A 27,878-nucleotide genomic window follows, 5' to 3' on the forward strand; every position below is an offset into this window, starting at 1 on the left:
TTGAATGATTAAGTTTCTGTTGTTTGCAGCCACATAGAGACAACAACAATCTCCCTAACCCAGGGGCATTACGTTCATTATGGTACCTAACTGCTCTTGGTATTCAGGAACACTGTTACTATGATGACTTCTTATGCTTGCTATAACTCCATAGTTATTAATATCATCAAAGTAAATTAATCCCTACCCATATATAGTAGCAAAGTGCAAACTGGTTGCAGAGTTTTTAAAACTTATCTAGCCACGTGTCAAGCTCTATTAAAATATTCACATTCATTAGACAAATACTTCTATGACTCTGTTTTAAACAAAGAGTGTCAAACAGAATTCTATTCATAGACAGGTTAACTTGCTATAATGACAAATAGTGAGCTGGCCATCAAATGATACTACACTATATTAGATAAAGAGGAAGAATAATTTATACTATGCTTAAAGATGTTCCAATAATGAGCATGGTGTTAAATCGTATAATTCTATCAGTTTGAAAGCTGAGTCAGAATGGTAACAATATCAAAGCCAACTGGGATTAAACAATAAAGTACAAACAAGTTTGGACTGCATACAGAGACCGTTGCTCAAAACAAATCCAGACAAACTAGAAAGAAAAACCGATAATTGTAGTCTTAAAAGACATAGGAAATGATGGGAAAGTCAGTGCTTTGAATTACTTGTACTAAATTATTCAAAATAAATAAAAGTCATTCAGGAGAAGGGAAGAACTTTTAAAACCATAAACATTATACTAAAGATAACATGTACACCCAGACTTATATAACTATTATGTTATTCAGTGTTCTGTTAACAGTACAGCTATTTAAGGTAATGAACTTATACAGAAAGTTTTGCATCACATTTTGGATGTGTCAGCCTGTGACTGATTAGCCTTCTTGTTTCCATACATCCAGGTGGAGTTTTTGAAAGAATAAAAACATCCACTCCATGGCTATGAAACAAATGATCGAGCAGATGGCACTGTTTATTTAGGAAACCATCCATGTCCCAGTTTATAGTGACTTACAGGACAATAAAAACTGCCTACCTCTTCAACGTCCTATAATCTTCCATTGATTTTTATCTGGTAAGCAAGTTTTAAATATATGGACTTGAGGGATCCTTAAGTACCAAGATTTCAAGGGTAGAAGATTCATGTGTGATTAAGATATCTTCTGAAGATATTTAAATACATTGAATTGAGAACCAGATCCCCATTAGAGGAGTTAGAGAAATGTTTAAAGAAGCTGAAGGGGCTTGCAACCCCATAAGAACAACAATACCAGCCAGAGCTCACAGGAACTAAACCACTACCCAAAGACTGACCCATGTCTCCAGCTGCATATGTAGCAGAAGATGGCCTTGTTGGGCACCAATGGGAGGAGAAGCCCTTGGTTCTGCCAAGGCTGGACTCTCCCTCCCCCAGTGTAGGGGAATGACAGGGCAGGAAGGGGTTGGTTGGGGAGGTTAACACCCTCATAGAAGAAGTGGGAGGAGGGATGGAATAGGGGCTTTATGGATGGTAAACCAGGAAAGGGAATGTAAATGAAATGTAAATTAAAAAATCCAATAAAAAATAGAATTAAACAAAAAAGAGAGCTTGCAGCATTAAGTTGACAGGTAATTTGATTCAAAGAAGAATATCCAAGTAGTTATACGTACAAAAATTTATTTTTTTCCCATTATCTTTTCCAACTTTTATAATAGTATTAGGACAATAAGTACTCTCATATGAAAAGCAGGGGCAACTTCTGACTTAGTGAATGGTACTTTATTGTTGCTTTATTAATTTGTTTCATTCTAAATTAAACCTATCTTAAGGATTTTATTTTTAACACACAGTTTCTTTGGTTTCATGCTTCTGCCCTTCTATTTTGACAGCACTATGTGAGACTCAACCTGGTCTTTTTATCATAGTTTTTATTCTTGTCTTCATATTGTTTCATCTCAGTGGATATTTTGGAAAGTACTGGCTAAGAACATCTGCATGATTGATTGAGGTTTATAATATTACCAGGTTAATAATTTCTGTTCCAAAGATAGATTTTATGGGATACTCTGAAAATGATTTACTAAAACAGAAGTGTATAAAATTTATAATAGTGAAAAAGTAAAGGTTAAAAATAAGATAGAAGTCTGTTTGCATTTTTGATATTTTTGGCAGTGTTGGGGAAAAAACCCAGAGCCTTGTTTTTTCTAGGCAAGCAAATTCAATGTAGCTATACATCCAGTCTTGATTCTTAATCATTAAGAACATAAAACAGTTACATTATTGTCCCAAAGAAAATATTATTTTTGTGTTATTATTTTAGTCATTAATCATGACTAAATTGGAAAATTTTCTTTACTTTATTGATTATCACCTATACTTAAGGATAAAGACTCCATTTAAAGCCAAGCTTAAAGAAGTTTTCATAGGGGGTTTGATGGAAGCAAAGTCCTTGTTAAAATGACAACATTTAAATGAAGATTTATTGTAATTAAGCAACTTAGTTAATTGCTTAGTTAAGCAATTTGGTTAATTAATTAACCAAAGGTTCTGTGAATATCAGATTTAGTATTTAATATCAGATTCTAAACCTGTGAGCTTTCTGAAATGCTTCTGCAATGTGAATGACTTTGGATTTACAGGTAGTTTGTGGTACTTGCACAGAAATATTAACTATGTCATTTATAGATCTGACATGTAAAGCTCTTCATGAAGACACATAGTTTTCACAAGAATTGTGTGAATGTGGGCATCCAAGTCAACTTTGGAAAATAAATTACATTACATTAGTGTTTGAGCCTCAGTCTTTCTTTGTTTTTGATGAAATATTTTGACAGAATACCTGCTTCTTATCTCACAAATGCAATGTAAGTATAAGTTTATAAGTATATTAATTGAGGTAGACATGACATAATAAATTTAATTCTAGCAATGAGGAAGAGACTTTTATAAACAAATAATGCCCTAAGAATTCCATGATGCCATTATTTTTAGTAGCTGATTCCGCTGTGTAGATGTACCACATTTTCTGTATCCATTCCTCTGTTGAAGAGCATCTGGGTTCTTCCCAGCTTCTGGTTATTATAAACAAGGCTGAGAAGCACCTTCGTAAATGAAAAACTTTTCATATTTTAGTAAACCATACTTAAAAACTGTGTTCATATGTTAATTTTAGAATTTAACAGGTCAGTAAGTAGTCCCATGTTAAGGATGGTTTACGATCTTTTACCACATAGTTACAGAAACTGTTTTCCTTGTCCACGGAAATATAAGGACAGACAACGCTGGATAACATTCTCACAAACTGAAGACTGACTGACAAGCGTCCTCATACATGCTCATTTGTCACATGACATTTTCTTCATCAACAGAGTCAAAAGCTTACAGTCTTCTGAGAAATGAAAAAATAGAAGTAGCAGTTCAGAAGTGAACACACAAAATCACAAAGAGATTTAAAGTCTTGGTTTGCTTCTGGTAAAGAACTTGTGTCTCTGTATGGCCTGTAAAGCAATGCCTCATTGACGTCTGTGGTCAGTATAAGACTATACCATGGAGAGATGGCTCAGTGGTTAAGAGCACTGTCACAACCATCTGGAATGGGATCAGATGCCCTCATCTGGTATGCCTGAAGACAGCTACAGTATACTCATAAAATCAACCAATCAAAAAGACATATCAAATCATGAAGACACCCATGTAAGCAAACTCAAAGAAGAAGGTAAATTCATCAGTGGGCAGGGTTAGAAAGAGAAATTACTCATTTTCTATCTAATAACAAAAGATTTAAGAGTTTTGATCTTCAATGAATTTTAATTATTACAATTATGCCCGCTCCATTTTTGTTGGTCAATGCTGATCATCATGATTACTCTTAAAATGGACACTGTGCTTACGAACAATAAACTGTTATTGTAACACACGCACACGCGAACACACACCCAAAAACACTGTGATGGATATCAAAGTCGAGCCTTTTTAATGCCAAACAAGTCTTCCTTCTTTGGCAGTTGCAATGTGCTTTCATGTTATCAGATTTGAATCTTTGTTCACAATGAAATCCTGCCTGTCTCTAGACAATTTCCATAATGAGATAATATATAATTTTACATGCATGATTAATTTCTCCTGAGAGTGATTGATTTGATATCTTCTTATTGGACTAGATAATTGGTTATTCAGAAGTGATTGGTATAGTGTTTGATTTTAGGTTGACTACTGTACCCAAATCTTTATTATTAATAATAGTTTCAAAAAGAGTAGGTTAATATTTTTTAAATAAATTTTAACTTTCGGCTAGAGTTAAATTTCCTGACATACTAGGCAATAAATAGATTTTAAAAATCCTATCTAGATAAATATTTTCTCCTTTAAATTAGTATGCCTCTGCTCAGCTTTTTCAGACGCACAATGTGAATTTGAAAATGACAACAAATTTTATTAAAAATGCATACACATGTGAATGTCCTTTTATGTTCTAATAAAATTATTGGGTAATACGATTAATGACCCGTGTGTTTTAAAAGGTATCATGACTATAAACAAATTGGTAAGAAAGTAGGAGACAATGGTCTACAGTGTCTGGAAGCCAGAGACAGTGTTTATCTCTTTCAGGTAGAAAGAATTCAAATTGCCTTCATTAGCCGAGCAGTATGATGTGGAAAATGAGCAAGGCACTTGTCAAACGGCTTCTTCATTTGCATATTTTCCAAGGCAAAACCAAGTAGCTGCTCAAGAGCTATGAATGAGTGAAAGAAAGCAACCCAGGCAAGGGAGCCAGGGCATTTAAGAAAAGACAGTTTATCAATAAAGATGTCAGAATTGTTCCTTGTGTTATCCGTGATACAACATGATGGTCTTATGGGCTGTTAGGAGGGAGGAGGCAAAACTGTATGAATTCTTCTCACATCCACTGACACCACAGGTAAAGCTAAAGGCTGCTCTTATGATAAATGATCAATACGTTAGACTGACACCACCTAGCTTCTCTGCTCTTACGGCTTAAGAACCTGCATTTCAATTAAGCAGTAAATCGTTATGGAATTTGATTTTCAACTGCCTATTAACATGTCCTTAATCTCTAGCAATTCTGAAACATTATTATTTTGCAGAGTTCTTCCCTCAGGCTTTAACAGAGCACAAAATTCTTACTTGACTGGCAAAGGTATTTGTCTCAAACTAAATGTACAGATATCAAATAATTATATTGTATAAGTTTGCAGTTGAATGGTTATGTCAAAACAAAATTGTAATTATACTTTAAGTTACCATACATATTATAAGTTAAGAAAATAAGTTGTATTCTTAAATAATTTTGTTCAAATATGTTCTGACCTAACAGGAAAGTGTTAGTTATGCTATATTTCACATTTTTTTTTTGTTATACTGACAAGTTCCTTGGAAAACTTTTTAAATCAAATGAAACACATAAGCATTTATAATATTGGGATCACTTCAATTAGTGTAAACATGTTCCTTCCCCATATAATCAAAACCTCATTTGGAAATTTGAGTAAACATGTTTATTTTGAAATGTTCTGTTACCTGGGGCTGCAGAGACCTAAAATTTACTTCTGCTTTTATTGAGGATTTTAGCAATTTCAGAGAAAGTATAGACAGCTTGAAAGACATAATCTTTATGCAATATTTATATAATTTAAATTTATGGGACCACAAACTAAATAAATGCAACTGGCAACACTCGACTATGCCTGCCAATGTTTTAGTATTAGAAGTAGAGTGCTATAAATAAGTTAAATATACTCTACACACAGCTTACATTGAAAAGACTTCTACTCCCAATGTTCACAATTACAGCCTAAACTACAAAATAAAGATTAAAATGAACTTGTTGTAGGCCATTTGAGATTAGTTAACTAACATTTAAACACAAATCTGTTTGACTCTAACGTTTGGACTTTTCATTTCTCTCTATAAAAGTCTGGGACATAACCCCAACTGTCTTCAAACAAGTTACTAATAAAGAAAGCTCAATTTAATACTATAAAATACAGAGCTATTCACTTAGAAGTTTAAGCCAGTATAATATATTTTATTGTCAAAAACATGTAGATTATATTTGTCCTTTGAAATTGATGGTAAGTTTCATATTTCCAAACTTTACATTATCCATGTCCTTTCTAACCTCTATATGCCCTCAAAAGAGAAAAATAAATTTAAAAATCCATCCAACTCAGCGTTATCATGAATTAACAAATCTTAATTCCATAGCTAGGATAAATTCATCAGAGGAGTTAAGTAAGAGTTTGATTGGCTTATCAGTTGCCACTGAAGCAATTGCCATTGTAGAAGACCCACCATTTACAAGAGTGAAAAGGGAGAATGTTTAAGTCTGGGGTATAAAACTGAGGTCTTTGAAGAATAAGGAATCATAGAACCCATGGGTCTGGCATATCTAATTTTTTTTTAACAATGGTAACTCATTCTTCCCTTGTATTTTCTGGCAGTCAAACTGCTCTGTGTATTAGAAGACAATGAGAGCAATTAGACACCTCACGTATTTAGACACCCCACAGATATGTTAGAGAAAAAAATTGCAGGAAGTTGGCTTCTAAGGCAATGTAGATGACATCAAGACAAATGATCACATAACCCTGTCCTACTGCTCATGAAATAGAGGAAAGACAAAACACAAGGAGAAAAGTGTGTAAATAAGAAATTGGTGCTGATAGTATGTCTGAATATAATAGAAAATATACAGTGCACCACAATATAAATGTCAAACAGCTATATTTCACATGGGAAAATGGCATACAGCATATATGGTGAATATCTCATGACTTTAATGTTAAACTATAAATCCTTTCATGAAGTAATGATTTACAGAGAAATGTGCAATTTAGAGATACACTTACATATAACCTTCTAAGAGCACATACATATCTACCCAATGTAATAATTTCATCAATTATTTTCCTAAAATATATTTTTCAAACTGCTTTTATACAGGTAGAGCAAGGGCTAGCCCTAAAGCTGTAGATTGTCTGTGGAAGCCCTTCCTCAACTGGCATCAGTGGGAAAGATCTTCTAACACTGAAGAGAATTGATATGCCAGGGTGGGAAGATAACCCAGGGAGACCTAACCCTTTCAGAGGAGAAGTGGAAAGACTCCTACATGATGGAGAAGGATGTGGGAGCAGCATTCGAACTATAAAATAAATAAATAAAAAGTGAATGCAAAAAAATAATAAAAAGAGTAACTACTAAAAAAAAACAACAACAAAATAGACAAAAACCAAAGTGCTCTTCCTGGAAATAAACAATCATCAAAATACCTCATCCTGATTATATAACTTGGTGTATCTGTATTTTAGCTCAGAGTACATAAAGTACTAATACGCATGTACCCATCTGCTTACAGGCCCACCTGGAATGGTGGTGAACTTTCTTACTAGAGCACATGTCAGAAGGTCTCACAGTTTCACACTCATTCCCTTAAATATGTTAATATTTAACTATCTGAATTAATTGGAAGCAGCAGCTTGTTTGATGGACAGAAATGTACTTCGTCCATGAAACACCACAATTAACTTTCATGTTGTCGCAAGGATAGCAAAGTGAGACAAATGGAACAGCCCCAAGTGTCCCTGAACCTGTAAATTGCTCTGAGTGCACATGGCCACTATCCATCACTGATCTTCATTTTCTTCCCCATCATGTCGTCCCAGGTTTCTGGCAATGAGATCCAGACGCACTTGGCAAGCCCCAGGGCCAAGGAGGAGTCAATCAGTACCTTTGCCTATGTTTCTACGCATGTCTGCTCTCAGAGCATTATCTTTTCTCTTCATGTTCGGGGCCATAGACACACAGTCGACTGAGAGGCAAACTCAGAGCATGGCCCAATTAAAATAAAACAATGATCCTTTTCCTAGAAACAATAATATATAATCTCTCCACCTTAAGTATACAAACTTGAGCAACCTAAAATGAAAGAGGGATCATTAATCTTGGAAAGAAATGATGGGACTTACCATCATGATTGGGATTTCCCAGCGTCCATGGCTCATCAGAATCAAAATGAGTATCGCCTCCAATTCCTGGCCCAGGGAAATAAGCATGGGCCAAAAATCCTCCCTCCCCATCAAAGGGGGAACTGTCTCCATGGAAACCAGAAGCAAAAATGATGGTTATATCCACATCACGTTTGCCATTTTCTAGTTCACTGTAGGGAACTTCTTCAAACGTTAGAGGAGTTACATTCTGCCACACATCAAAGGCACGGCGAATTGCTCTCCGGGTCTCAGGATCTCCAACCTTGGGAGTTACGTTCTTTATACTGAAAGTTGGAAAAGATGATAATCAGCGCGGCTTATCATATGCAATTCGAATTGCTGCAAACTTTTTTCATCTATTTGGTTTAGAATTATCAGAGAAAATGACAATTATATAGACATAGAATTTATACACTTTCATTAAGTCTCTAGACACTGTTCATTACACTGGTTTATTTCATTATCATCAATGAGACACCCATGTGCCAAGGCTTTTAGGGACAAGATCTGTGCAGAATGGTAAAAGGGAGACAGGACGATGGATCAATCAGTTTGCCTCCTGGACAAGAGCAGGATAGAGGATTTGCCAAGTGAACAAGCACATGCAGCAGCTTTGAGCAAAGTTCAAAAAATTTCCTTTTTTCGGTCCATCATGGTAAAGCTCTGCCACTGTAATTATGCAATCAGGTAATAACATTTTTACTCACTTCTTGGTGAATTCTTACCAATTCAGGGAGATTGAAGCAAGCTGTATGTTTGTTTGTTTATTTCTTAAAACAAATCTCTCAGTTATTGTGGTCTCTGATATTCTGCTCTGCTTAAATAAGATTCTTCAGTTTAAAAAATGTAAAAAAGTAGCTACTTACTAAAAAATGCTAACACATTTCTGTGAATTTAAATCTAACGAGAAAGAGAATAAAAATGTAACCTGGAAATTATTATTACTTTTTTATTGGCAACTTTTTCTGATATTAATGCAAATTGATGAAGGCAAAGTACTACTGATTCACTTAACATTAATTAGTATATGAAAATATGCATTTCCTGATACACTCTTTAAAATATAACATACGCAAATCTAATATAGCTAAGTTTATAGAGTGCAACACTATAAATTTTACATATTATTCATACTATATATTTTAAGAATTAACAGATGAATGCTACAGGGTTCATAAGTTTCAAGAACATTCAATTGGTAATATTTCTTAAGATTACATTAAGTAAAACCGTAATACAAAATATAATATATGCCTCAAAATGCCTTGCTTTACAGACATCAAAGAGAATGGGGAGAGCTACAAATTGTAATGACAGTGTTACAACTGTCTAACGGGCATAGGTCTCCTTTTATAGGACTACAATTTATTTTTCTTTAATATTTCTCAACATGAAAAACATCTGAAGAGGTACTTTCCAGTAGAAAAGGTAACATTTGAAAAGTAACAATTTAACTATATATAACTGAGTTGTATATAATCATTACAAATGCTACTCTAAAGATAACATTATGTGAGCATCATGAGTGTGACAAACACGTAATATACCTTATTTAATCCCACAAGCAATAAATGGAAGTGAGAATTTATACCCACCTTAAAACTTTTACAATTTATAAAACCTCAAGTGAAACGTATTTGTGGCAGAGATGGCAATGTTCTGACAAGCATTTTCTTAATCATTCTGAAAATTCTTTGTTTTGGAATCTGTACAACTACATGAACATAAAATTATGATTTCCATTCCTTAATACAAAGGAGTCCAGACATTGTTTACATTTTAATTTGTTGTTGACATTGTTTTTTATATATAAAAGGACTGTAGAGGAATTTTAATCCAGCATCATGGCTGCTCGGGCAAGAGATCACGTCCTTTTAGATCTATGTGATTTGGTGGGAATGCATACATGCTCTTGATGACAAAAACTCTTGGAGTACACAGATGTAGTCCCAAACAATGTAGAAGAGATTAGGTTTTAGCAATCATGTGTGAAACTAATGTCTAATTGAGGGAAGGGAGTTCTATTGAAATCATGCAATGGGTGGAGTTCATTTGAGTTCAGGTCAATGCAATTCGGCTCAGTTCTGTTGAATGCAGTTGAGTTCCTGCAGTTCTGTTCAGTTCATGGGGTCAGTGCAGTCAGTGCAATTCATATCCTGCAATTCATAATCAGTTTTTCCAAGAACAATTCAGTTAGAAGCCAAGAAAAGCGAGTTCAAATTAGTCAGCTTGGAAAGGAGCATAAGCCCTAACTGCTGAGTGAATAGACAGCCATAGTTCAGAAAGAACTAGACAGGGTGAGTCTATTCATAAGAAGCCATTGAGACAACAATTACATCAGGGAATGAAAGTTACCTTTACATAACAATAAGCAAAATAGGTGATGAATTTGACAAAAAAAAAAAGATCTAGGACATAAAAAGCCTTTGAGTGGAGATGTACCAGCAGATTCCAAGAGCCAAAAACTAGTGTATGCACAACAAGGAAGTTAGTGCCATAAGATTTTTTTGTTGTTCATGATGTTTTCATTTGCTTTTTGGTTTGTTTGGTTTGTTGTTGTTGTTGTTGTTGTTCATGTAATTTTTTAATTTTCTTAATTCTCATGATGGAAGTGATTGTTGAATTTTTGGAACAAAATTTTGGACCCCCACTAAGAGTTGACGGAAACTATTTAATGTTACATTAAAATCATTTGTATGATTATTTTCCCCATCATTTTTAAACTGGTTTCATCAATGCCCTTCCCTTTACTTCTTTTATTTTGTTTCGAATACAGGAAGAACAACTGTAGTTTTAGAATGATTTTTGACATTGGGTTTGTACAATAAGTAATTTGAGCCACTGTAAGTAATGTATATTATAGTGGAGAAAACGCTGAAATGAAATAATTTAAAGACATGTGCAAAACCACAAATGGAAGATGGTGGGCTAGGAGATCAGGTGGTGCCAGTAGAAACATTCCACATTCTTGAGAATGCATATACTAAGTTTAACATCACTGAAAGGATGAATAAAAGACACTAATTTCTGCCTGCTCAGGGATGGTTGCTTACGGGTTTGTGTGAATCCTATTCTCGATTCAGCCTGGTGTCCTGTTCTCTATTTTGAGAACGAAAAAGCATCTTTTGGAGCCATCGAGATCTTTATAGCTTGTTAGAACTAAATTTTCCATCTTAAGCCAGAAGAGGCATGCCAACTGAAGGCACAATTCTGAATTTTGTGTAAATTAAATTACTAGGAGGCATTTATCCTCTTATGCATTATGGGACTGCAAAAGTGCTAATAGCATGTTATTTGAAAAGACTTACTGCAAAAAGAGCACTAATCTAGATGTTAGACTATACACCAAAGGAACTTGTATTGTTTTGCAACAATGCCTGGGAAATTAAAAGAACAAAACTAGTGGTAATCTCGGGAAGCAATTGAGTGGGTGAGGCAGCAAGCTAAGCAGATGGTAAATGTTGCTTCACTGGCAGGATAGACCATAGACACTTAACACTGATTGTCTAGACAAAGTAACAGCCAGTACAGGACAAACTAACTTTGTCCATTTAAAGAAGAGCTGAAGGGAAGTGTAATAAACTCAACATTAAAGAGAAGGTCATAAAATGAAGTAGCTCTCTGAAAGTCAGATAATTTCTATAGAGGGAAGAGTCTGAAAAGGTATAACCACAGAACCACTCTGATGTTACTTTCATTATAAATATGACTATATGTTATCAAAAACAGGTAGGAGGGAAAGAGTGGCAGTAAATACACTTTCATTAACAAGCAGAGGAGAGAGAGAGAGATCGGTTCACTGTCATGGTCCTGTAGACACAGGGAATATATTTTACTACACATTCTGAGAGAACTAGGAGTGGAGATTTGTGGTTTAACATATAATGAGAATATCAGTTTTATTTCAAGTCAAGAATAATCTTAAATGATGAAGCAAATGAAGTTATCGTAGAATGAGCTTTTGGGTACATACATGGTGACTATGAATGATATAGAGCAGTAAAGACAATACAGACTAACACAGACAAAAACTCCTTAAGCTTAACTATGGCTCTCAGTTTCCCAAAGCCATACACCAAGGACTTTCTGATACATGCTTTCCTGTTCTATAGGAGATGCTATTTATGAATAAATATAATCCTCCTATGTGTAATTCAGAGCCAAGGTAAGAATTCAGTATAGATACACAAACACACACACACACACACACACACACACACACACACACAAATGCCACATAAAAGTTGTACTACTCAATGCAGCCTTTGTATTAACTGATAAATGAGATAACAGAGGCACAAAGAGATCATGGGGTCATAAATGTACAATAAAGTGTTTAGCCTCAAAATTTCTAATGCGTAATGAAAAATAAATAATTGTTGGCCACAGCCACATATAAGGGTAGTGCAATTAAATGAAGAAGACTCAAATATTTTGGCAACTGTAGTGAAGCTAATTTAATTGAAAATAATCACTTGTACCTTTCCAATTTGAAAAAAAAAGTTCAAAGTTAGACCTCAATTTTGTTATCAGAGGTCAGAAAAAAGTAAGAGTCCTTGGAGTTTAATTAAAACATAGAGCCTTTGTAATACTCTTCTCTCAAGATCATGACAGGGTTAAATCAATTATGGCAAGGAAAAGACTTCCTAGACATAAATTAATTTCCATAATTTTGTAATATTTTTCTCTATATTACTGGTCTATTTATCTCTGTGGTAATATTATACACTATTTATTAATATTGATTTTGAATAGGACCTTCTTGTGGGGCTGCGTGCTGGGGGCTCCCCACAGAGAACTCTGGCCCAGCTAGTGTGTGGGTTCAGACAAAGGGGGCAGAGCTGTGGCTGGGTGGGGGGACTGCTTCCACTGCCTCCACTCCTCCACTGCTGATGCAGGTCTTTCCTCCACTGCCACTTTGGTCAGTTGCTTGGTCTGGCTGAGACAGCGGGAGACTGACTCACCAGAGAGGGGTACAGGGGAGCTTCTGGCAGTGATTTCAGGAGAGCAAATCTCTTCCCCAAGCAGTGGTGTTGCAGCTCTTAAGACAGAAACTCTAAGACAATGGAATAATTCCTACACATCTTTAATCCTTCTGAACACCATTCTTGAATACAGTTTTTGGATGGGTCCATGTCTGACAGCATGGTTTGGCCAGAGAGCTTGGGAAGAACTCATCTACATATTCAGGGGTGTGGTCCTGCTTCTATGACTGATCTGTCTTGAGCTTCCATGACATGTGGGGAGCTTGGTGAGTTGCCCTATATGACTGATCTGTCTCAAACATTTCTACAGGAGTCTGTTGGTGCTGAGAAGGCCCTGATCTCCTAGGAGATTGGAAATGTGCATGGCATCCCTTTTAGGGTCCCTGGGGATTCGACCTATCTGGACCTGAAATCAGGGTACCTTTCACAGAAGCTGCCCTACATCCTCTATCTAATAGGTTTCTTCCTTAGATAATATTGATTCATTTAAGAAAAAAAAACACTATGAGGTGTTTTTATTAAAAGTACAATAACATTCTAGTAAGTGTAAAGTTTTATTACAGCAAGTTTAAACTAAGAGAAAAACACCCTCTGTATTAGGCTTGGTTTCTTATTATGATGTTCAATAAGTCTTCATTATTTTCTAGACTTATACATAACTTTTAGACTACTATATATTTACTGAATATAGTAGATAGTCAAAACTTCATCATTGCATGATCTCCATACAAGAACATATACCGTCAACCAGTGACAGCCAGCCACAAGAGATTCAGAAAGAGCTGAAAATCTCGAATTATCAAACTGGGTGATATATATATATATATATATATATATATATATAGAGAGAGAGAGAGAGAGAGAGAGAGAGAGAGAGAGAGTGAGTGAGTCAGAAAGAGAGAAAAAGAGGAGACATTGAGAGCAAAGTGGTAGAAACTGTAAGAAAAGGACAGAGAACATATTAAATTCCACAGGAAACAAATGAATAACTCTGATATTCCTTTTTTCATTTTTTATTAGATATTTTTTATTTACATTTCAAATGTTATTTCCATTCCCAGCTTCCTGGCCATAAACCCCCTATCTCATCCCCCTCCCTTTCTATGAGGGTGTTTCCCCTCCCCAACAACCCCCCATTCCTACCTTCCCTGGCATTTTCCTGCACTAGGGGATCCAGCCTTGTCAGGACCAAGGGCTTCTCCTCCCATTGGTGCCCAACAAGGCCATCCTCTACTACATATGCAGCTGGAGCCATGGATCTGTCCATGTGTAGATGTGTAGTCTTGGGTAATGATTTAGTCCCTGAGAGCTCTGGTTAGCTGGCATTGTTGTTCTTATGGGGTTGCAGGCCCCTTCTGTTCCTTCAATCCTTTCTCTAATTCCTCTAATGGGACTCCGTTCTCAGATCAATGGTTTGTTGCTAGCATTTGCCTCTATCTTTTTGTTTTTTTTTTTTTTTTTTTTTTTTTTTTTTTTTTGGAGCTGGGGACCGAACCCAGGGCCTTGCGCTTCCTAGGCAAGCGCTCTACCGCTGAGCTAAATCCCCAACCCCCATTTGCCTCTATCTTAACATGCTCTGGCTGAGCATCTCAGGAGACAGCTATATCAGGCTCCTGTCAGCATGCATTTCTTGGCTTCATCAATATTGTCTAGTTTTGGTGGCTGTGTATAAATGGGCTGGATGGCTGGGGCAGGCTCTGAATGGCCATTCCTTATTATAGTAAAGAAATAATATCAATGACTGCTGAAACATTTCAGGAAGTACCTAAACTGCAAAGCACAGGAAAGAATGAAAATCATTATGGATAATCCAGGAATTATGGGGAAAGAGTTGTAAAGATTACCTCAAAGGAAGGATAGTGGATATTATCATGTGTGAAAACATTACAATATTAATGACAGAAACCAATCTATAGATTCACGAAACTCAGAATGCATGGAAGAGGACCCCACCATGCCAAATTCATATCTGTAGAGGAACAAACGAAACGATTGTAATTACAGTGATCTTTAAAAAGAACATGCAACAAGAGAGCACTACAGAATGTATGAAGTGTTCAGATGATAGGTAATAAAACCACCAAACTAGAAACCAGCATCCAGTGTAATTAGAATTCAAAAGTGAAGTATAAAAACTAATTTCTTCAAAGAAAAACTAAGGCACTCTTGTCAGGAGGCTCTCTTGACAAGAATTTTTAGGACTTTTTCAGAGATAAGATCAGAAATTCAGATCCACATAAAGAAAGGAAACAAAGACACAACAGGAATACAGTTTTAAAAAATGGAGATCTTTTCAGCAATGGTGCCAGGAGACAGCAAGTTTCTACATAAATGAATACATGTTAAATTAATGTGGAAAGTTTTCCATATTATTTCAAGTTACTGAAATTGTATTTGGGAATGTAGCTCAATTGCTAGAGTGTTTAACTAGCATGCAGTGTGCCTGGTTTTGCCCACCACCACATTAACAGGCACAGTAGTACACATCTCTAATTCCAGCCCTCAAGACATGGAGAAGAAAGATTTGCATTTACTAGAAGATAACACCCATCACCCTCTCCCACAAATCTAGCTGTTTTTGATGGCATAGTTTTGGATACTATATATATCAACAAAGGCAGGAATGTGAGGCAGATATTATTATTATTATTAATAAAACTACTGTAAAAAGATATCATAAAGATAAGGAAAGTGTATGCCACAAAACAAGAGAAAACACTTGAGGATATAATTGACGAAAGAGTGTTCAATATAATTTGTACACATCTTCCAGAAAATATGAGCAGACACCTCTGCAAAGAAAATACTCTTAGGACAACATGCAAAGACAATGCTAAACATTATGATTTACTAAATAATCCATCTAGATTTAATCCATATGTATCTCCACGTACATATGAGAACTGTACCACTCTGTTTTGGCTAGATTTAACCTGAAACAAGCCAGAGGCATTTGGTGAGAATGATTCTCTGAAGGAAAGGCTATCCAGAGAGTGCCCCACCTAGGGATTTATCCCACATGCAGCCACCAAACCCAGGCACTATTTCTGATGCCAAGAAATGCTTATTGACAGGAGCCTGACACAGCTGTATCCTGAAAGGCCCTGTCAAAGCCTGACCAATACAGATGCAGATGCTTGCATCCAACCATTGGACTGAGCACAAAGGAGTTAGGTGAAGAACTCAAGGAGCTGAAGGGTTTGCAACACCATAGGAAGAACAATATCAACCAGCCAGACCTGTTACAGCTCCCAGGGACTAAACCACCAAAGAGTACACATGGAGGGACCCAGGGCTCCAGATGCATATGTAGCAGAGGATGGCCTTTTCTGGCATCTATGGGAGGGGAGGCCCTTGGTCCTGTGAAGGTTTGATGCCCCAGTGTAAGGGAATGCTTGGGCAGGGAGACAGGTGTGTGTATGTGGATGGTGGGGCACCCTCACAGAAGCAGGGAGGAGGGGGAAGAAGTAGGGGGTTCAAAGATAGGAAACTGGGAAAGGAAATTTGAAATGTAAATAAATAAAATAACGAATAAAAAATCAAATGAAGAAAAGAATTCTCAATTTCAAAAATGCCTCATACTAATCAAGGTGTAAGGAAACCTGTAAAGCTTGTTCTTAATTAGCAATTTGTGTGAGAGGACTTGGCCCACTGTCCTTGAAGCCAATCCTGAGCTGTCGGTCATGAGTTCTGTAGGAAGGCAGACTGAGGATGCCATGAGGAGCAAGCCAGTATGTGGCCATTCTTTATGGCTTCTGCATAAGCTCCCGCCTCCAGATTCCAATCAGATTTGAGTTCCTGTTCTTTGATTCCGTCATTGGAATATCATTAAGGATATGTAAGCCAAATAAACCCCTTCTTCCCCAAGTTATTGTTGGTTCTGGTGTTTCTTCCTAGTAATAATAATCCTGACTAAGACATGCTATCAAAAGCAATTATAATTCCAAATACTTACATTGCTAAATGCTGAAGAGACGATACGCAACATAGTTTTCAAGTAGCAGTATGATCATTCCAAATAGAACATCTAGCCACTTGGAAGGCTATATTGGCACTTTCATACAGAGCTCACCCCAATTTCAATGTAGACTAAACCATTATTCTCCTTGATACTTATCCAAATTATCTAGAAATTTATATGCACATAGAACTGGCACAAAAATCTTTATAAAGCCATATCCACGAGAAAACATGAACACAGCTGGAATGCTTCAGTTGGTGGATAAATAAACTTTACAATGGAATATTATTCAGGAATAAAAAATAAATGATTTCTCAAGTCACAAAAAGGTATGAAAAAAGTCTTAGGTGACTCTCAGCAATCATTTGAGACGTAGAACCAGAGTGAACAGGAGTGTAAATGATAGGTCCCCATCAGGAATCACTTGTAATTCTGGATCATCAGAATTTGCCCATGAGGCACACTGAAGAAAATATTCATAGGAGCAAAAACTGCACTATACAGGATGCACTGGTGGAAAATTGGTATAACAATGAATTCTCATATTATTTAAGATGGCCATATATTTTATTGCTTTGTAATTGTGTAGAATTACTCTAGACTTTATGAATAGAAATGTGTACAGAATAAATGACAATACCTTTAATTTTTACAAATGCTTATATTTTCTAATATTTTGTTATATTTATAAATTTTGTATGTCACCTCACCAGGAAAAGAATTGCTATCAATCAATCTTTTTGCTTTATTTTTATTGGTTATTTATTTACACTTCCAGGGTTATTCATGTTCCCAGTTTCCCCTCCACAAACCACTATACCATCTCTCCTCCCCCTGTTTCTATGAGGGAGCTCCCCCACCTGGCCACCCACTCCTTCATTGGATCATTGAGCCTCCATAGGACCAATGGGTTCCCCTCCCATTGATGCCATATAAGGCCATCCTTTGGTACACATGCACCTGGAGCCATGAATTCCTCCTGGTGCACTGTCTTTTTTTTTTTAAAATTAGATATTTTTATTTACATTTCAAATGTTATTTTCTTTCCTGATTTGCTGTCCATAAGCTCCCTATCCTCTCCCTCTCCCCCTTCTCCTTTAAGGGTGTTCCCCCTCCAGAACAAGTCCTTCTTCCCACCTCCCTGCCTTGACATTCCCCTACACTGGGGGTCTAACCTTGGCAGGACCAAGGGCTTCTCTTCCTATTGGTGCCCAACGAGGCGATCCTATGTTACATATGCAGCTGGAGCCATGGTCTGTTCAAGTGTACTCTTTGGGTAGTAGTTTAGTCCCTGGGAGTTCTGGTTCATTGGCATTGCTGTTCTTAAGGGACAGCAAGCCCCTTCAGCTCTCTTTGGTTGGTGGTTTAGTCCCTGAGAGCTCTGGGGCGTCTGGTTGATTGATATTGTTCTATCTATGGGGTTGCAAACCCCTTCAGCTCCTTTAGTCCTTCCTCTACCTATTAATCAATCTTGCATAAAGTATATACGTTCTTTTCAAAAAGTCTCTTATTTTCTCACTATGCACTACTTGATAACAAAGTTGAATGCAGAAAGAAGGCCCATTTGACATCAGGAGTTACTACTGCCTTCACTGGAATGGAAACAGCATTTCATACTAATTTCTTAAAGTAAAGTTTAATTTTCTTTTGAAAACACAAATATTATAATTATTATGAAATGTTTCTGAAGCTAAATGAATAACCCCACAAAAAATGAAAATTACTGTGAATATGAGCTTCATAGGAAGAAAATCAAGTTTATTTTGTCTTTAACTTATCTGAGTAGCAATTGACATAACTTGCATAAAACAATTATCTGGTGTCATTCTATCTGGGAGGATACTATGAGACTATAAGTTAATAAGTACAAATGCCATATCCTACACATATAAAGAAAACCAAACCAAATCACTTAAAGTTAGCTTTAACGATTTCATTAATGCCTTTTTATGAAAATAGCAAGTCTTATAAAATTCCTCTTCTAGTATTATAACTTGATTGAAGTATTTCTGGCACATCTTCTTCCTGAAGTACCTTCCATCTTCTATCTTGGCTTAGTAATTTCTTTCAAATCTCCTTACAGGTCTTGGCTACAAGGATCATCTCATTAACAACACTCACTAGTTTTCTAGAATGGCCTAGAAAATTCTGATTTACTTTTGAATGCATGTCTTTTTCATTTCTGTTCATAAAGTTATTATATCTATATAATTGTTTAACCTTTACACTGCCATGTATTACCTGGGAACAGAATCCTGTGTTTTATTTGTTGTTATCTCACAGAGATGAACACTCTGTTTTGTTCAGACTGCAACTCTTTAAGAGCTAGTACTTCAGTGGGTAAATAAGAAACCATAACATATTCCAATAAAGTAACTGTCACCCTAGGTCGGACATCAATTTGTGTCACTGAAGATAACATAGAAGGATGTCAACTTCAATAACTATCAAAGAAAAACAAGATCAAGTGGTTATAGTGCTTACCACAGTTACTAACCATTTCAAAGGCATTTCATTTAAAAGAGAGATTTAGAGACTTTATCATTCGTTTATTTCTTAGTCTATAAATACTTGTCAAAGATTATATTGTATTAAAGCATGCATATCAAATCCCTCAGAACATTGTCAACCTTCAGAAGCTGTGAGGCACAAAAATCAAAGAGACCAATATTGTCAAGGAATGTCTGCAAATGTCCCTTAATGGCCATTTTATTCCCTTCTTACTGCATTTGTCAATTAATTAGGACAATATAATACCACTGAATAGTCCATGTTGTTCTCATTCATAAAATAGCATATATCAAACACAATGTCAAAACCAATAGCAATGAAGGAAGGTGTGGGGGTGGGCTGCGCGCGTGTACCTGTAAGTGATATGCTTGTGTTGCCACTTCTGCCCAGTTAATGCATAGCGCTTTCGTCGGATGTTGAATTTAGAGCTGCCTCTTGTCTGGTCTGGTACACCACATCGAGGCTTCTTCATCCAGCTTTTTGAAAAACAAACAAACAAACAAACAAAAAACAGAAATTGAGTATTTTTTCAGGAACTCTTATTAATGATTGCAAAACAAAGACAGACAGTAACCCATAAAGTGAACGGTCCATGTTCAATGCTGTTGCGATATAAATCTAAATAGATACCCTGCATTTCCAGAATGAGTTAAGATTACTATGCTACTACTAGAATCCTTTAGAACATTTACTTTCTCTGATGTATTTTGAGATAACTGAAGAAAGAAGAAACTTGCAATTTCTATATGAAATATCCTGCTGAGGGCTGGAGATACGACTCAACAGTGAAGAGCACTGGCTCCTCTTCCCAAAGACCCAGGTTCAATTCCCAGAACACACCTAGAGCTCACACTGTTCTTTAACACCTGTTCTAGGGGATACAACACCCTCAAAGATACAGATATGCAATCAAAACACCGATGTGTATAAAACAAAAAAAAAGTAATAAAAATAAAAATATGTTAAAAAATAAATACGGGTGAAAAAGTGTGTAATATTGTGCAAATCTTCACTTCCTCATGCCATATATGAATGACACTAAGGAATCATCCAGTGCTAACATTTAGTGTTTTTATATGAATTTCCATTATAACTCTGATTATAATATTCCAATATAATAATTCATAATATTTTCCTATATATTTATATTTATAATATTTCATTATATCATATCATTATAATATGATTGATGGAAGCTATTCTATGGTCTTAAGATTTGATTTTACACATTCAGCATATTATTGCATAGGATAATGACATAACACTTTTTTAAATTACATTTTATCTATAAATGTATTACAAATGTAACTTATTTTTAAAATTTAATATTTATAAATTTTATTTATGTATATGGCTGCTTTATCTTCATATATGTCTGCGTGCCATCAGTTTGCTTGGTGTATACAAGGTTAGAATGGGGTGCTGGATGTTTTGGAACTAGACAGGTGATTGTGAACCCATCATAAGGGTACGGGATATTGAATCAGGTACCCTGGAAGAGCAGCCTGTGCTGTAACCATTGCACCACCTGTCCAGTAGCTCTGCAGTCAGTCTTGCTCCTTCAAATGGCAGTGTTTGCTAGGGCAAAGAAGCACTCATCTAGCCTTGAGAACAGTACATTGTTCGTTCACATGTTTTTTTTGGCATTTTTCCAATTCTCTGTTACTTTTAATCATTATTTCTATTCTCAATGTTAATCAAATTCAATAATTATAAAATACTTTTCAACATGCTACATTATAACAAGTTAAATCATAAAATGGATTTTTAAGAATAAGTAGTTCAGTATCACTAAATGAAGCTTGATATTGAAATGAGACACTGTTATCTTTGTGGTAATTTTAATGTGTAGTCATATGTCTAACTTGTTTTCCTGGTTATTATACTTGATCACTGTGATGTCTGTCCTTGAAACTTGTCTCAGCACAAAGTTGTTACAGATTTTCCATAGTTTACCTTAAACTACCTATCTGGTTTTTTGTTTGTTTTTGTTTTTGATTTGTTTTTCTCATCATACTCTTCTACTAAATAACAAAATAATCCTTGAACTTTGAGTGGCTACATGAATCAAAAAGCAAATGAAGATAATTTCATTTTCTTATGTTCATCATGAGTGCGATTTTTTTAAAAAGTCACTTAACATATATATTTCAAGTAGACTCGATTTTAAAAATGGCTGCCTATAAATATTCATTGTAAGAGTGGGTACTTTTATGTACACTAAAAAACATGGACCCTAGAGGGAACGCTAAAGAGGTTTATGAGAACAAAAGCCTATGATCACAATCATTCTAGGTCAGACAAAGAAACACAATATTTGTTTGGAAATGTACTCATTCATTTATTTTTAGTATGCAATTCTATTGCTTTTACTGTCATTTTATTATAAAACTAATGCATTTTGAGTGGCCTCAAAATTAAAACAAACAAAAACCTTTTGATTTTGAAAGTGAGTTAACTTTTTAGAACTAACTTGATTAAGTCACATATTCTTATACTGTAAGTATATGAAATAACAAAACGCAGCAAGGGAATTAGTTTTTTGCAAGAAAGAAAATACCTTCAAAGAAAACATTAACACTTTGTGCATTATTATTAGTATTCGTAGTAGTAGTAGTAGTAGTAGTAGTGGTGGTGGTGGTGGTGGTGGTAGTAGTGGTAGTAGTAGTAGTAGTAGCAGCAGCAGCAGCAGTATACTTATAATAGTGTGGACAACACAATTATCAGCAGTTTTAAAATATAACCAATCTCAGCCTCGTCTAAATACCTTGGACATAAGGAAAGTCATTCCCTTTTCAAAGCAAATTAGATACATTCCAAAGTACTAACTTCTTGGAGGCAACACTATCCTTCAGGACTAAATCTAGTAGAAATGGAATGCTTTTTTCAGTCTATATGATGTCTGGTGTTATGTTCAGGAGAACATCTCATTCAACTCAGAGATATTTCTGGTTCTTGGTTAGCAAATATTACAACAGTGATTTGTTCTCAAATGTTTCATAGTGACCCGCTCAGAAATATCACATTTGTACATGAATAGGTAATATATCTTAATCTCCACACACAGCAGTGTTCACTAAATTTACCAAAATTTGGTTTTAGAATTAGATCAGGTTGAACACTCCAAACTGTGAACACTAGTCAGTACTCTGTCACGGGGTTATTGAGAAAAGATTTGTAATATTGCTGGGGCTAGGCTACTCTCAGAATCCTCAACTCAAGCATCTCTGGAGGTTCAACTTTTCAAATGTCTGTGATTTTGGTTGTGCGCAGGCATGTTCTGCTCAACACAGGTGTGGTCCTTTTGTCTGGTGACGCTGCACAGATTCTGTAAGAAGCAACCCTGAACGGGAATGCCAGCAATCACAGGCGGAACTGAACATCACATTGGTACTTAAAATGACTAAAGGAAAAATTGCTTCCAAAAACAGATATTGCAAGAGGCTAGACAGGCTTTCATCATTCAAACTTCCCAAATTTTATTGAAATGAAAGAGGTATACATGTTACTTAGAGTTGTCCACAGATTTTTCTAGAGATGCTTAAAAAATGCTTTTAATATCTTCAACCATTCACAGGCTTCACCTGTACAGGAAGGACTAGGTCCACCAGGTATACAGAGAGTTCTTAAAGGAAATTTACAAATGGCTCAAACTTTGAGAGCATATTGTTTTTTATATCAGCCTACTAACTGCTTGCCTGGATATATGTGCAAGCCACAAGACAAAGTGCAAAGAGAAGAAGCTGAAGGGCAAGGGACAGAGAAGAGTGTTTTAGTCACCACAATCTTCAAAGGAAAATGTCAGTTTTTGATTGCTCTTATGATTGTGATAGCCTTCAGATGAGATCTAAGCCCCTTCTGCTTTAGCTACCAGCATCAGCAGCTACCAGAGTGAAGTCAGACACATCCTCTAATGCAAAATGTGTGAAAGACAGCACCATATTACCAGTAAAAGCAAAATAAGTAGCTACTGAAGGCAGCATTTTTTTCTAAATTGAAAACTTATTAGTATTAGTGCATTTACGTGACATATGGATAAAAGAAGAAAAATGCAGACTATTGATAAGTGTATAAAATATAATGGTTGATGGAATATCTCATTAATCATCCCAATTAACAAGTTAGGATTTAAAATCATACTACAATTTCCTAGTAAAGCTTTGGAAATAATAGATAGATTTAAAACAGTTTAAATAAAAAATATCAACATTTGATGAATTGTGTGGCATTATTTAGACTATCCAAACTCTTCAAACATGCACACATATATATCAGTATGCACATGCTTGTCATATATAGAAAATTGGAAAGAATTTCCAAGGAAATATTAACTACTCTCAGAAATAACATATTCCTCAATCATTCTTCACAATACACTATTATGGGCAAATTAAATAAGACCACCTCCAATTACATATAAAATAGAAAGAAAACAAAACAACAACAAAAAAACCCAAAAAACAAACAAACAAACAAAAATAAAGAACTACAAAACACCAGGCATGCTGTAAGAATGAGCTTTCTATTTCTCAATTTGATGAATGATGTTTTTATACCTATTCTCTATTCATTAAGGAATTTAAGGTACCTTACTTAATGAATTAGTTAACCAAATGAGAATTTAAAAGAGGTTGGATGGTTGAGTTAAGAGAGAGCGTGGGTCCTAACCTGTGGGAGGCAGCCTGGAGTCTAAAGGAATGTGATTTCAAATGAACAAGCAAACATGAATAAATAATAATGAAATGAATATGACCACGATATATATGAATTGAAGAAATGACTATGAATAGTCTAAATTTAACCTCTATTGATTGCTGCTCAAAGAACTGAAAGGCAGTGTTTTAGTAAGGCTAGAATTGTAGGACATATTTTATTCTTTTGCTGTTTTGAGATAGGCTCTATTAAGCTTAGGATGGTTTCAAACACTTCTGTGGATGCTGAAGCTGATTTCATATCATCATTATTTAGTGTGGGGATATGGATGAGAATGGCCTCCATAGCTCATATATTTGATGCCTGGTCTACATGGGCTGGGACAGGTTGTGAACTATGTGGAAAGGTAGACTTGTTGGAAAAGTTGTGTCCCTGGAGTTGGCAATCAAGGTTTCAAAAACCCAGGGCATTCCCAGTTTTCTCTGTGCCTCTTGGTTGTGTATAAAGATGCAAGGTCTCCCAGGAGTATAGCTGGGTCCTCAACTAGTACTAGGTCAAATTTTCTGAGGAAACACGAGACTGATTTCCAGAGTTCTACAGCTTGAGATCCAATGAAAAGTAGAGGAGTGTTCCACATCTGCTGTCACCTGAGTTTTTGATCTTAGCTATTCTGACTGGTGTGAGGTGGTATCCCAGGGTTGTTTTGTTTTGATTTGCATTTCCCTGATGAATAAGGACTCTTGGGCATATCCCCAAAAGATGCTCCAACATATAACAATGACACAATCACCCCTATGTTCATAGCAGCCTTATTTATAATAGCCAGAAGCTGCAAAGGACCCAGATGTCCCTCAACAGAAGAATGGATACAGAAAATGTGGTACATTTACACAATGGAGTACTACTCAGCTATTAAAAACAATGACTACAGGAAATTCTTAAGCAAATGAGTGGAACTAGAAGCTATCATCCTGAGTAAGGTAACCCAGTAACAAAAGAACACAAATAAGTAGATGTTAGCCCAAAAGCTTAGAATACTTAAGAAAAAATTCACAGTTCATAGGAAGCCCAAGAAGAAGGAAGACCAAAATGTGGATTCTTCATTCCTGCTTAGAAGGGAGAACAAAATACTCATGGGAGGAAATACAGGGCAAAGAGTGGAGCAGGGACTGAAGAAAGGGTCATCCAGAGACTGCCCACCTAAGAATCCATCCCATATGTTGCCACCAAACCCAGGCACTATAGCTGATGTCAATAAGGGCTTGCTGAGAGAAGCCAGATATGGGGCTTTGAAATTGAAAACAAACTAAGAGAGCAGCGTGCAATTCAAACCAGCCTATGATTTGAATTATTTGTTTGTTGTTTTTCTGTGATAATGTTCACTTTCTCGGAGACTTGCAGGAAACTCACTGTGTATGCCAATCTGGCCTCAGACATGTGTCAATGAGGCTTGCTTCTATGTCATAGGTGGTGCATTACAGGTGTGGACCACTGTGCCGATGGATTTCATGCTTTATAATTTATATGAAAGTAGTAGATTGCTGTTTCAGTATGATTGTCACTATACATAAATTTGAATTTTCAAAAGCACAGGACAGTGCTTTTCTCGCATGTTTGGAGACCTAATAATTAAAAATATTTGGTATAATGCACTTGAGCCATAACAGTTCAGTAGTAGCTATTTCATTATGAACATAGACAACAATAAAGATAAATGCCAAAGTCTCTAGCGCAGGTATATGTGGGGAGGTGTTGGAGGTAGGGAGGGGCTTCCTGAAAGAGAGGGAGGTTAAGAAACAATATACAGGGTAATGGTGCTACTGCACCTTCATCTGAAAATAAATAACTGCAAAGTTACCACTGCCAAAGGCAAAGGTGCATTGGTAATTTAAACAATAGAAACAAAAATAAATATATCATTAAAACTCAGTAAGAATAGAGTTGTTTAAAATAAGTCACAGAAGCAAATAAGCAAACAAACTGAAGGCAAGCCGAAAGACTTGTTGATCTAAGCAGTAGCTATTCTTAATCTCTAGTTCTGTACCACAGAGAAAGTCTGAATAGCTCCTATGCACTGACTAGCTCATTTCACTTAGTGTGGAACCTTAAATCACTGAATACCTGTGCTACATTCGTATTCCTTTCTACACACCCATAATTTTTAGACCCTCCTGCCATACCAAAAAAAAATCTCTTTCCACAAAACAGCTACCATCAAAGCCCATTGTGATAATCTCTCTTTCTCTAGTCACAGAAGGAAATTAAATCTATCCATTCATCTTCATCCTCTTAAAGACCAGTTTCTTACAGCTGTAAGAAGCAGATGAGGAGCTAATAGGACTCTACTATCTTAATCCTTTAAAGGATAGACATTACTTTTTATTTACATGTGTGTGGCAGAGAGATAGAGAAGGGGGTGTTACACTAAGTATGTGTTTTTATAAAGAAGTCTGATTCTCTGGAGCTGGTGTTACAGGTGGTTGTGAGCTTCCTGATGTGTAAGCTGGAAACTGAGTGCAGGTCTCCTACATCACAGTAAACACTCTCAACACTGAACCATCTGTCCAGGCCCTAAAACACTTGTTTTATCCTTCTTAACTTCCATATCTAGTGAGAAGTAGATACTTCTTCATTTTTCTCTAGCATTAGAATACTCAGAAATGTAATTTGTTTTCCAAATCCTCAATTTACTTGCACTTTAAAAATGTTGTGTTTGAAGTTCCAAGAAAAATGAAACAGAAACTAATGGTTTTGCATCAGGCAACCAGCAAAAGTCAAGAGCAGCACACTTTTGAGATGAAGAGTGGAGCTTCGGTGCAATAATATTGTTTAACAAGCAGAAACAAAGCACAAGACTAGTTTTTTTTTATTAACAAAGCCTATATTTATGAGGATGGATGCTTATAGTTAAGAAATGTCTAATGTCTCTCTCTATGAAAGGTAATGACAATGACCAGAGTTGCTCAGGTATGAGATGTTTTTGAAAATCTACCACCAATATTTATATAAGAATTATAATTGTTGCAGAATGCAGTTAATTTAATATTGACTTTTGTTTTCCAAGGTCCAGACAAGTAATTTCTTATACCTTTATTAGAATCACTAAGGGATTTAAGATCTTACTTTTAAAACCTAATCAGAAGTTTTATTTTAAAGGCTAAATCATGTGTGCTCCTGTCTTGGTGATATAAAGATACTATGACTAACAACCTTATGTGAGCATTAGAAAGGAACATAGAATTTTAGTATGCAACTCTGAACCTAATTTTAGGTGCAATTAACATGAGAAGAATGATATTTCATTCATAAAAAGGAAAATGAATGCTATTTCTTGACCCATCCAGCAAGTTAACCTCCCCAAGCTTAATACCAAAAAGCCAGAGTTCAGAAACTCCCTTACACTTCATTTTGCCTTTGATATTCAAGGTTTTTGTGTATGTGATGGTGGGATGGAAAGAAATTTGTATTTTCATCTATTGTGAAGAGTAATGTATGATCAACAAATAACAGAGAAATATTGACTTTGTGAGCACCAAGGGTTCTAAGAACACACACACACACACACACACACACACACACACACACTCACACACACACACACACACACACACACACACACACACAATGATTTGTGCCTTCCTTCACAGGGGGAAAAAACAATTTGTCCTATGTAGTCTAGAAACAATACTAATTCTTCACTATATTGTTAAACCTACTAGGAGCTTGTGATAAAAATAATATGCCATTACATATTAATACATAAAGTTACATTGCTA

At 35.8% G+C, this 27,878-nt stretch overlaps 1 protein-coding gene across 1 annotated transcript in view; it reads right to left on the reverse strand.

Moving 5' to 3' along the window:
• Mmp16 (matrix metallopeptidase 16) overlaps nt 1-27,878 on the reverse strand; it is a 241,821-nt gene that overhangs the window by 98,609 nt on the left and 115,334 nt on the right. Inside the window, exons 3-4 of the mRNA XM_032905461.1 lie at nt 19,803-19,925; nt 7,972-8,276 (exon numbers count right to left, since the gene is read on the reverse strand). Coding sequence (XP_032761352.1) covers nt 7,972-8,276; nt 19,803-19,925 — 428 coding nt within the window. The remainder of the gene's footprint in view (nt 1-7,971; nt 8,277-19,802; nt 19,926-27,878) is intronic.

This window comes from Rattus rattus, chromosome 1, assembly GCF_011064425.1.
Source record: "Rattus rattus isolate New Zealand chromosome 1, Rrattus_CSIRO_v1, whole genome shotgun sequence".
In the NCBI taxonomy this organism is placed as follows: domain Eukaryota; kingdom Metazoa; phylum Chordata; class Mammalia; order Rodentia; family Muridae; genus Rattus; species Rattus rattus.